The sequence below is a fragment of the Mchenga conophoros genome, linkage group LG23, assembly GCF_057382185.1.
Source record: "Mchenga conophoros isolate Kocher_MC1m ecotype Shallow Benthic linkage group LG23, M_conophoros_male_GT1.1, whole genome shotgun sequence".
Taxonomy (NCBI): domain Eukaryota; kingdom Metazoa; phylum Chordata; class Actinopteri; order Cichliformes; family Cichlidae; genus Mchenga; species Mchenga conophoros.
In genome coordinates this window covers 5514837-5527312 of record NC_140547.1, presented here as the reverse complement: position 1 = coordinate 5527312, position 12476 = coordinate 5514837, and the positions used below count along the sequence as shown (strand labels likewise).

Genomic DNA, 12476 nt, shown 5'->3' with positions numbered 1-12476 from the left:
TCATCTTTTAATTAATAGTATAAAAGGAAACACTGCTGTCTTTAGAAAAACTTAATGTTTTATAAAGAAAAGGCTATTAAAAAACAAGCGCTTTTCATGATTTTTATTATTTAGTGTGGTGTAAAAAGGTTTTGTGAGGTCATATAAGTGCCCTCCGTCTAGTGCTGCAGGGCATGGATCATTTCCCGACTCTGGAAATTGAGTCAGAGTCAAACTGTGTCCTGCCCTGGCTTATTACTGGCTGAGAGGATCGCCCATCCCAGCAGCATAAATATTTATACAGAGGGGGAACGACATCACTTATTCACAACACATTCATTCACTTAAGGCAGAGCTACTTGCAAAGTTAACTCAGAGTGATCAGCTCTATTTGCCAAAGGACCATCACCTTTTCTTCTAGGTGTTTGCTGAGACAACCTTTTGAGAAGAAGTTTTTAAACTAACTCAGAATACACAATGAACGTTTTGATTTCAGTTTTGGGGGTGATTCTCGCTTTCTGTCAGATTGGGAGGAATCCTGTTAGTGGTGAGTAGATGTTTTCCATTTTTTCCATATGTTGAACAAAATGTCCTATGCTTTAAAAATCATAGCAGAAATGTTGGTAAAATGATCACTGTGAAAGAAGGATTTTGACAAAACCCCAATCCATTTTTCTCCTGTTTTGCATGTACATTTTTGTAAATTCGAAATAAGCTATTTACTACTGATATGTGTTAAAAAACCCTGACATATGTAATATATAGTGTTCTAGATGGTATAATATTTTTAAAAAGACAAAGATTTGTGACAAGACTTATGAAGTGTGATTGACAATCGTTCATAATAACACGATACACTTCCTAAGTGTTTCTGTAACAAAGATAAATATTCCTATAATAATTAACATCTGTTATGGCACCATCTCCAGCTGGGATGTGCTGGCTGCAGCAGAGTCAAGATCAAAGGTGCGACATGGTGCTGATGAGAGGGGTGACCAGGGAGGAGTGCTGTGCCGGGGGACGCCTGGACACAGCGTGGTCCAACACCAGCCTGCCCATGAATGAAGTCAGCCTGCTGGGCTTCCTGGGTATTGTCTCCTGTAAACCATGCAAAGGTAAACAAACCATTAAGAAAGTAATGAGTTGCATCTGCCAAGTATAAGAAGCAAGTTGCATGTACTGCTCTTAGTCACTGCCATTAACTGTAAAAAGATGCTGCCTAATTCTTAACAGTCATATTCTTTCGAATATTTACTGCGCTTGGTCTGCTACTGTAGTTAGTTTAAGGTGAGTACATGGAATAACAGCTGATACCCTAGATATAATTTGCGCACTTAAAAACAAAGCTTAAATATCATTGGGTTTCGATTAATACACTGGGGATTCCATTGCATAATGTAACAATTGTGTCTCTTGGAGAGAGAAGGTCCATTTGAGTCATTTGTGAGATATTTACACAATGAGTTCCCAGTGCAGCTTTCTAACAAATTGCAGACGAGGATCAAGGAGAGGCATTATACAAAACTCCAGCTGTCCTGAGAAGCTTCCTGCCATGGAATTTCTGCAAGGTTCATTCAGGTTCGCTTGCAGATAAATTCTGTTTTCATAAGCAGAACTTGCATGTGAACAATGTTCTTTTCTTTTCTTTCCATGTTTAATAAGTTCCACTAAAAAGACAAGACTAGCTACTGGCATTTTTGGATACACTCAGCCCCATGTTTGCCTTGGTGTGTCACATGGGTCATCATGGAGAAGTTGAGATGTGAATTCTGTTTAGATAAATTTTAAATAAGCAGAAAGAACACAGTTAAAGCTTTGTTAAAATGCCTCTTGCATAAAAATAAACCGCTGTAACTCATGGGAAATTAATGAGGCTGGTGGAAACCAAAGCTAGTTAAAAAGGAGTCCTGTTTTCTTTCACAAACAGGAAAATGTTTTCCTGCATTCTGAAATTTGCCCAGACACCTGGGAATCATAATGTCCTGCGCTATTTTGATAGTTTGGATTTCTGTAGGAGGAAAACATCAATATTTTCAACCATGTTGTGTCATGCCAAATAAATAGCAAGCAATAGCTAGCAACTCTGGACATTAGTGGCATATGCAGAGGACATGAAGAGAAGGTGTACAGACAGCAAGACAGAAAGGGAGAGATTGAAATCAACCATAGAAACAGACCAGGGGAGTCGAGCAATGAAAACACAGCTTTGAAATAAAACAGGATATTAAAGTACTGTTGGAGACAGGAAATAAGTTCCCGATTGTTTACAGAATCCTCGGGACTCGGAGCTCATCAGGAATCATCTCCACAGACTCAGAAACCCGGGAAGAGACCTGTATGCACTGTCTCATGTTGATTTTGCGCTAGGATTACAGATCGTCCTGTGCTTTGACATTATGAGGTGTCGGAATAGCCTGTAGCTTCCTCGTTTTTCAGCCCGTAAACTTTCCTGACAGCTTTTTGAACTCCTTCCTCACAGCCTCCGCACAGTCTGTGTGCAGCCATACACAGATCTGTTATGAAAACACCCAGCCTCACATTCCATCGGGCGAGACACCTCTGTGTGTAACGGTCAATAAAGAGATGTGATTATTATAAATATTGTGCAAGGTGGGAATTGTGTTGTGATCTGGGAAAAAACCCAGGTTTCCAGCTTGTTTTGTATGAAAACGCAGGTGAATCACCTGATGTCTGCAGTCTTGTTAATACGGTAACATTACACTGTGCTTTTGTAGAGACATGTGAGGGAGTCAGATGTGGTCCCGGGAAAGTTTGCAAGATGAAGACAGGAAGGCCTCAGTGTGTTTGCTCTCCAGACTGCTCTCACATTACCCGGAGGCATCCTGTGTGTGGCAGCGATGGGAAGACATATAAGGATGAGTGTTCTCTGCTTATGGCGCGCTGTATGGGACACCCAGACCTTGAGGTCATGTACCACGGAGAGTGCAGAAGTAAGTTCATCCTTCCCTGGAAGCTAAGCTGTTTTGTTCTTAAGCATTCCAACAATTCTGTTGCCCTAATGCCTTTTATTTTTCTTTATTTCCCCAGAGTCGTGCTCCAGTGTTGTGTGTCCAGGAACTCACACCTGTGTGACCGACCAGACCAACAGTGCTCACTGCGTCATGTGCCGCACTGCACCTTGCCCAATACCCATGCCGTCTGAGCACCGTATCTGTGGTAATGACAACGTCACTTACCCAAGCGCCTGCCACCTCCGCCGGGCTACCTGCTTCCTCGGCCGCTCCATAGGAGTTCGCCACTATGGGCACTGCAACAGTAAGATTGCTCAAACACCTGCCAGCTTCTACTTTTTACCTGTCTTTACATTGCTGTGACATTGTTTGCTACAATAAAGTCATTTATGGCTCTTTTTTTGTTTGTTGCAGGTCCATCTCGGAAATTTCACATCTTGGATGGCAGTGAGGAAAACGCAGTCTAGATGGTCGATTCCTGACGCAGCCCCTTTTTGTAGGATATGACCCGATCAAAAAACATTTTTGCTCCACTAGCTTCCCATAAGGAACTTTTTTTTTGACAATCACTCCCCCCTCCCCCCTTTCTACATATTAATGGTAGATGTGATATGAGACACCTCTGTTGGAAGAGAGGTGTTTAATAACACACACATGCCTCTAAAAAGCTATTTTTTGTTAACTATGTTTCAGTTTGGAAAGTGGAGGCAGATGAATGCGTTTGTCATGAGACAGATATATCTCATGAGCTCTTTGGGAGATGTGTGCATATTGTAAATAGAATACCAGTACTATTTATTGGAGAAGGTATTAAAACTCTATTTATGTTTTTTAGCCTGGTTAAAAATAAAAAAAAATGAAAGTAAAAGAAAAAACAAAAATAGTATACTCTATGAAAGCTCTTTGTGGCGGGGCGTGGCCTGCGATGCTGTGCAGGGAAGGTGGACACACCTGCATGGCATGGCAGGCCACGCCCTGCCACACTCATGCAAAAAAAAGAAAGTATTTATTGTTTGTTTTTTAATGTACATATATATATATATATATATATATATATATATGAAGTCACTGGGTTTGGCATTTTACAAATATTTTACAGTTTTAAAGACTCCATTCCCCACAAACAAACATTTTCCCTCAAGTTAATGGAAAGCAAAGCTAATTTTTTCGAAAGCTGATGCTATTTTGTCGTCTGTTGATGTGGGTTCAATTCACCACAAACAACAACGTGGCAACTACAAGTTCAGCTGCATATATTTCATTTAGGGTGGTGAGGACGGGGTTCAGTCTAAACAAATCTGTATAGTCTCTATTCCCCCCTACACATGTTTACTCTGAATCCCAGGCCAAACTCTTGGCCACCCGCTGATCACCGAAATTAACAGTTTTGTTGTGTTTCTGGGAGTCTCACAAGGCTGTTGGTACAACCCAGAGCCCTCTACAATACCTCCTCTGTTGAATGCTTTTTTTTGTTTTGTAAAATATTTTTTGTACGTCATGCAAGTTAGTTCTGATGCTGTTTTGCTGCTTTGATTTGTTTTGAATTTTTTTGTTTTTTGTTTAAATAACTTACAGGACAGACACATGTAATTAGCAGCGCCTGACTTAAAGGAAAATTAAATTTGTCTGGGAATGAAGTACAATTTGGACCAATTGAAAATACCTGATTATATTGCCATCAGAGTCAATCTGCAGAGTCAAGTAAATGGTAAATGGCCTGCATTTATATAGCGCCTTACTAGTCCCTAAGGACCCCAAAGCGCTTTACATATCCAGTCATCCACCCATTCACGCACACATTCACACACACTGGTGATGGCAAGCTACATTGTAGCCACAGCCACCCTGGGGCGCACTGACAGAGGCGAGGCTGCCGGACACTGGCGCCACCGGGCCCTCTGACCACCACCAGTAGGCAACGGGTGAAGTGTCTTGCCCAAGGACACAACGACCGAGACTGTCCAAGCCGGGGCTCGAACCGGCAACCTTCCGATTACAAGGCGACCTCCCAACTCTTGAGCCACGATCGCCCCAGCCACGATCGCCCCAGTAGTCAAGTGATCCAATTCAACATATTAAACTCAAAGCAGATGCCTGGATACTCTAAACAGCCTTAATAGTGTACTTTGAAACATGTTAACTTTCCTTCTGTAAATAACAATCTCAAGTGTACCACCTACCCGTGTACCTACTGTGAACTTTGAATGACAAATGCATTAACATATTTTTGTACTGCCGTTGTAAAACAACTTAAAGTTTCATGTGTCACAGTGTGTCTTCTTTCTTTAAAAATCAAAATGTTCTTTTCCCAGCTGCCTTGTTATACCTTGTTATTGCCTCAATTGTAATTTAATAACAATACTTTACGCATGTGAAACAGCATCTGACATGTATTTGATGATAAATAAATTTTTCTTAACTGTGTCACCGTCTTAATCACTTCAGCCAAATGAGATCATACTTGCACCCTTAAACAGAACTCATCAGCTGGGGTTTAGGGTGGTGGATCAGGCTCCAGCAGCCAGACAGAGGCTGTCAGTTTATGTGTGCTGTGGTTAGACCTCGTCTTCTGTGCGTGCAGTGGGTGAGTTGCCTTTCTGACATCCCTCGCAAGGCCACATGCGAGAGGAAAGAGAATGAAATCCAGCCTGTCCAGCTTTCCTCCCGTCTCCTCAGGGATATCCCCCGTCCTAGAAAAGGCGGGACGGGTCAGGGGGATGAAGGGTAAAGGAGCTAAGGATTGAATGTTTCGAAGCGCTGAGGCCTTGATACTGACTCACTTTCCTGTATAAAGTACCTCCCTTGTTTTTCTGTTTCTAGCCTTCCTCTTCTGAATCCTGCACTCCGCCATGCAGCAGCATCTGGTTCAACTTTAGGCAGATGTTTATATTCCTGTCCAAGTACCCTTTTATTACACTGGGAATGGAATTAGATGTTTTGTTAGTCCAAACAGGGCAAATAATAATGCCACAGCAAAGCTGTTGCTGTGCCCACTCGTAAAATGTGTTGCTTTTTCAGAAATGTACATTTTAACATCGTTAGTATACTGTGTATAAAAAAGACCCAAACTAATTCAAATAATTTGACTCTGGCATTCTTGCATACACATATTGGTCAGCTTTTGTCATCAAGCAAACAGCCATGATCTCACTATGGTTTACTAGAGTTTTATAGACAAAAGAGGTAGCTAGTGTAGCTACTAAGCCAGTTTAGTTTTCCATTATTAATGTGGAATTCACGTTGCCGTAGCCAAAGTAAAGTAAAGTCTATCCCCAGCTCTGTATGGTGTCAAAAAATTAGAAAATATTCTTAATACTGTCATCCCAGGTGAAAAATTCTGCCTTCTACTTGCGAAGAAAGTTGGAGTGGAGCTGAAACAGCTTGCATTTTCTATATGTTAATATATTATAACTTTTAACCAACTAGTAACATATTTGTGTAATAAATATTTTTTAAAAATTCCCACACCTTTGCCATCTATATTATTTACCCCACCAAACTAGTCTCTTTTTTTAAAGTTTAAAATATGGCACCCCCACAAGAATTTGTAATGAATGTCTACCGCAATAAAGAATTTGCCACACTTTTGAGGTACATATGTTGACATACCTGTGGTCTCCCCGTAAAATACACAAGTGGAAAACACAGCGAGAGAGGAGTTTTGGTTCACGTGTGCTGACTAACTACGCTCATTTAGGTACATTTTGTTTAAAACAAATTTTAAAAAAATGTTGTTGTCATTATGACTGTGTAACATCTTCACCAGGAACAGCCTGGACATCATTACCACGTAGGCCTCCAGCTGATGTTGGATATGATGGGCCTGTGTCATAGCAGTGGTGGTAATAACATAACCACAGAGTAAACCTATGAGCCATTTCAGAGCAATTCTAATTACATCTACCGCTGACCTCAGGAATGCTGTGCCCACTTTGCTCCATATTTCATTCCTTTTACTACATGTTATGGTTTGTGGTATATCCAAAGAGGTGTTAGCCTTGCTTCCCCTGGAACACGGTTTTGTGTGTGTGTGGGTGGGTGTATGTTAGTGTGTGTGGGTGTGAGTATGGATTCATCTCTGCTGTTGAAGCTCACCTGTTATGACCAAGGGAAAAGTCATACACGTTACATCAGAGCCCCTTGGTGAGTTGTTTATATCCCTCCAAACACATGCGGCTATAATGTGACGCCCACACTGAAATTTGAAGGATGCGTCATTATCCTGTTCTGATATGTCGAGCTTCTTTCTCAACGACGTCCACATGGTATCATTTCCTCCAACTTGCATTACTACTTCCAGTAACAGCCAACATTTAGATCTGAAACAATGTTGTGATGAAACCCAGTGCTGTGGAGTGTTTTGGAGACCACCCACTCTCTGGATCGCGCCACTGGATTGTAAACATCTCCATCCCACAGCTGAAACTAATAGATATCAGATCCATCACTCCATCAGAAAATATCTGCCTCACACATTATTTCCCAGAGTTGTTCTGTTACATGACGAGTCTTTCAAATTTCCACATGTGCGCAATATTTTACGTCTGACAATAGTTTATTATGCTGACACAATAGCCAGTGCATCAGCCTTTTAGTTTATACTTTTAAATTACAGATGATGTTTTATATATTTCTTGGGAAAGCTTTTTGCTTTTTATTGCTTATCTGGAGTAACATGTTCTTTAGAAGCAAAATAATCTATCTGTCAGGGAACATATCACTGCTGATTATAACTCACTAAAGAGCCTTTATAATAAACAGCAATTAATAATAATTAGGCAATGTTTAGAAGTTTTGTTTCATGCCGTAGAAGTGTTATTTCAAAGCTGATTTTCAGAGATTATTTGTGGATGTCAGGTAAAGACAATGATGTCCAGAAAAATTCCCCAAAAGTTCTGAGAAACGTCTGCGATCACCAAAGCCACTTTCTTTGAGTCATTTGAGGCAACAGTAATGTAAAACTGCAGGCAAGTGTAGTGCAAAACAACAGCGTTATCCAAGTACTGATCATCAACAACAAATCAGCAGAGTTAGGAAGTTGTGTAAATGCTAATTGTCCCAAATTATTCCTGGTGAATTGTTTCACTTCCTCATCATGACCTCTGGCTTCTCTGTGGGCTCTGCGTGTGGTCCGGCCCATATGTACTAGGAATCACAGGGAGAAACCGGACAAGCAAAATATACAGTAAGATTCTCTGCAAAATATAATTCCAGACATAATTATGAAATATTGATCCCTGATGAGTTCACTATTATATTCAAAAAACTATTGAGGGAATGTCTAGTCGTGGTTTTTAAAGTCTCTGGGAGCATTTATGCTGGGAAAATAGGCGCTTGTTGTTTCTCTGCCTTGACATTTGACAAGGTACGTAAATTAGCTCTGGTTTGGGTTTGTGCTGAAATATCACACTGCACAAGTGAAAAGTCAGTCAAGTGTGATAATGGGGCTCTATTACATTCCTAACCTTGACTCAAATGAAGTCCAATTGTGCTGTTTGAGGCTTGGAGAGCTACCAGACCACGGCCAGTTTCACATCAGCTTTTCAGGTGGCTCACTTACAGAAACAAGAGTGAAATACCTTTTTTTATTAGCTTTGGCCAGCTACCTGCTTGTTTATCATGGAAAGTTGGATAGTTATGATGGAAAATTGCTTGAGCATTTATGTGCTGTCGTGTGTTACAGCATACCATGTAAATTCAGTAAAGATGAGAATGGAAAAGTTGCCTTTTCATTTCATTTCTCCTGCTCATTAGGAACTTCTGCAATAGCCACCAGGACACACCTAATTAAATCACCTGTTCAGAGAACCTTTGTTAGCTGAAGAAAAATGTACCAATGACAAGCTCAGGAGATTCATATGGCATCTATTCCCCAGAATGCTAAGCTTAACATCTTATAAACAAACAGATGGTTTAAATGAACTGACACCGTGTTTAGCGGACACTCTAGTGGTGTATAGCATACGCTTTTGCTGGTACGAGACACACAAACATTGTTGATGCTCTATGAGTATTATGGCACTCTGTAGTTTCATTCATGTAGTTTCAGACATACAATACCTTTACACATCTATACAAAACATGTAAAAGCCATGGACTTTTCTACATAACAGAACAATATAGTGACCTTGATGTCACCCACTGGTTTGTGGACTCTGCATTTAAAGTTTGGGGTGTAGCATTATGGCTGACACCAGCGGCTACATTTGAGCGAGAAGTGAGGGTGCTATGTTTTCTATGCAATGGACTGGTTAGCAACATTTACTATGTATGGGTGAAAATGCACCTACTCAGATATTTTCCGATTAATACTAAGTAACACACAAATGAAATGCTTACATTTCCATCCTTCCTTTTTCTTCCAATTATTTAATTCAGGTCACGGTTGGGTTACAGCCTATCCCAGCTGTCATAGGGTGAGACGTAGGTTACGCCCTGCACGGCTCGCCAATCTGCTGCAGGGTTACTTGAATTTCACTCACCAGATTTCTTGGATGAAGAATCTGTGCAATCAGGCAGCACACTGGTATTTGCCAGCTAACTGCATTAAATAAGCTCTAGAAGCCATTAGCACCAATAACACTGTCAAGATATCCAGGTTAGCGGCTTCCAATAGCTGGGGTGACTATCAGACATAGGTTTTTTTGTTTGGTTTCTTTGTACCAAGTATTTTAAAAAAAGTTTTAAAAAGGTATAGTGATATTCTTTATTGTGGTGTGGGGGGATTAACTTGCTTTATGTCTCAATGTCTCAACTCTGGATTTCCCACTTTACCCAACTCAAAACATTTAGTCATTAAACTAGAACATCTAGATGATGTATTTGTACTGTCTCTTTGACAAACTTGTTAAACTCCAGCAGCTTGAGTGATTCACACATGGCTTATGTTGTCTTTGTAGCACATTCAGTGGTTCTGAGACTGTATTCAGCAACCTATTACTTACATGGTTTCTCTATTGTAAACTGTAACTGTAGCTTATTTCCTCACGGTATCAATACCCACTTAGATTTGAATATACTCTTCATTCCTCATGGAGAATGAGTGACTCAGTGACTCTTCCTTTCCAATCATACGAGCAAACCCAAAATTTCTATGTTGAAGTTTATGCAGAAAATGATTACAGTTTTTTTTTCCTGTGGTAACACTGATGTTTGACCAGGCAAATGTATGACAGTTCAGCCAGTGGTTCTTAAACAGAAAAATAGAAATAAAAATGTAATGGTGGTTCTTGAGGAAAAAATCAGGAGGATCCAAAGTTAGATGGCACTGAAGCAAATACAAAAAGATACTGATTGGGTCAAGGGCATAAAAAACACACTCTTAGTGATCAGGACTGATTACCACGACTTAATGCAACAACTGCTTGATGAAACCAGACAAAATCAAAGTTTGCCAAAACATCTGCAGTTACCACAAACACTCCACTACAACAAGTCATTTGAAACTAAGTAGCTAATTGTACACATGTGTTCCTCTAGCAACATCTATATTTTGTTAGCTGCTCAGTGATGTAATCCTAAACACTTATGTACTAACGCTGTACCATGGAGGTTTATCCTGAAACATGCAGAGTGGAAAAACATCGCTGGGATGCCTGCTGTGATTCACATATGATTATAAGCTGTGCATATCTTCATGTTCTTAGACGTACAAGTTTTATTTTGTTAAAGAGAGCTTTGACCATCACTAATGTTTTGGCTGTATGTGTGTGTGTGTGTGTGTGTGTGTGTGTGTGTGTGTGTGTGTGTGTGTGTGTGTGTGTGTGTGTGTGTAATGCACAAGTTTTGTGACACATGGCATCAGACAGAGTATGTCTGGAGGAAGAGAGAGTCTTCGATGGGTGGGACTGAAAACAAGTGACGCATGACTAAGAGGCCCAGGAAGTTCCAGCAGGCGGCTGTTATTGCTGAGTGTCTGCATGTGTGTGTATTTATGTGTGTATGTTAGTGTGATTCTGGGGCCCCGGGGAACAGTGTGGGGCAATCCTGGCGGGAATGTCTGGAAAAACTTGATGGAGTGACAAAAGCAGCAGTGTCCCTTGCACCATATCTGTCTGCTCCCTTGGCTGCGACACTTTGCCGTCTTTTTGAGTTCAATATAAATTAAGCTATTAAAAGTAGGTCATGAAAATACCAAATATTGTATTTAGGAGTTACTTCATGTGAATGTAAGGGTGCAGATTAATCAGACTTAAAAAAAAAAGTCTTATTAATTAATTCATTAAAAGTCTGACTTAAAAAGGTAAAAGCTGCTTTATCGCAGCTCCATGAAAAAACAGACTAAATTATTTTCAACTATTGCAAAGTTTTAGGGTAAATATCCAGTGTTTAAAAGAAACTTTAAACTTCTATACCTAAAACTATGATGTAGAAGGTCTCTTGGTAGTTGTTTTCTGCTGCCCACATGACCTCATTCTGACCCACGGTCACTCAGTCCCCAGATTGCATTGCTACAATGAGCATTCAACTGCAATGGCAGTGACGCACTGGGTTCAGGGAGACAATAGCTTACCTCAGTCTGGCAGACATAGCAAACCTCGGTGCTATCAGACTCTCTCTAATCTCAGCCCATGGGACAGTCGTGTCTTTCCTGCTCCCACATGGCCAGATCAGACACAACATCAACCTAGAGAGCATATTAGGAACTAACTTGGTTACATTGTTAGCTTTGCTGTGTGGCAACATTCAGCATTTTTTTTCCAGTGATTCACTGTGCCATACCATACTTTAAGCTATTGATTGGTTTACTGACTTTTTTTTGCATAACACATTTACAGATATACATGGTTATTTGTTGTTTGTGCAAAATAGCAAACACTAAACACAAAAAAATACCCGAGGCTGGGTGCATATAGGCCTGTTGTTACCAAGAGCATGAAAGCAAATGTTTTCATGTAAAAATCAGGCCAGAAGGGTTTAGAAACCTGATTGGCCAATGGCTGGTCAGATGGGAACTCCTACTTGCTGTCAACATGTGATGTGACTCCAGACTTATGTGATATGTTTATAGCCATGAGTCTGCTGTTAAGGTAATCTCATTAAGGACACCTGTGTATAATAAAAATATTGCTTAGATTTTAGCTGACAACCTCAAAAATAAAAACAGACCTGAAAACAAAGTGTAATCAATCATTTTGCTCTCCAGCCCTTATGCAACTATGTGATGTCTGAGACCTTTCACTGCTATCTCAGGGCCACCAGATTGATGAAGAATTTAAAACAACACAACCTTTTTTCCTGTGTGAGTGACTACTTATTTTACTGTCTTCTGTCTCAGGTTTGACACTTGATGATATTCCAATAACTGCTGTCAAACACTGACACATGAAAAATACAAAATCCACATTTGATGAAATAGTTTTGTTCAAAAACAGATGCTACAAAACCTTTAAATACTTGGAGCATGCCTGTTGGCTCATAAGGTGGTTGACAGTAATCCAATGGAAAAGTAGCATGTGTCAAAATAAATCTAGTGTGCTGCCAAATTGCAAAAACACATCTCTGGTTGTCATGTGAAGACGGTGA

At 40.3% G+C, this 12476-nt stretch overlaps 1 protein-coding gene across 1 annotated transcript; it reads left to right on the top strand.

The window, feature by feature from the left end:
- Positions 1-301: 301 nt before the first annotated feature.
- On the top strand, positions 302-5375 carry fstl3 (follistatin-like 3 (secreted glycoprotein)). Its single transcript, XM_085265256.1, has 5 exons — positions 302-526; positions 909-1094; positions 2715-2930; positions 3028-3255; positions 3366-5375. Exons 1-5 carry the CDS (start codon positions 457-459, stop codon positions 3416-3418), a joined length of 753 nt encoding a protein of 250 aa, XP_085121382.1. The 5' UTR covers positions 302-456; the 3' UTR covers positions 3419-5375.
- The last annotated feature ends 7101 nt before the right edge of the window (positions 5376-12476 follow it).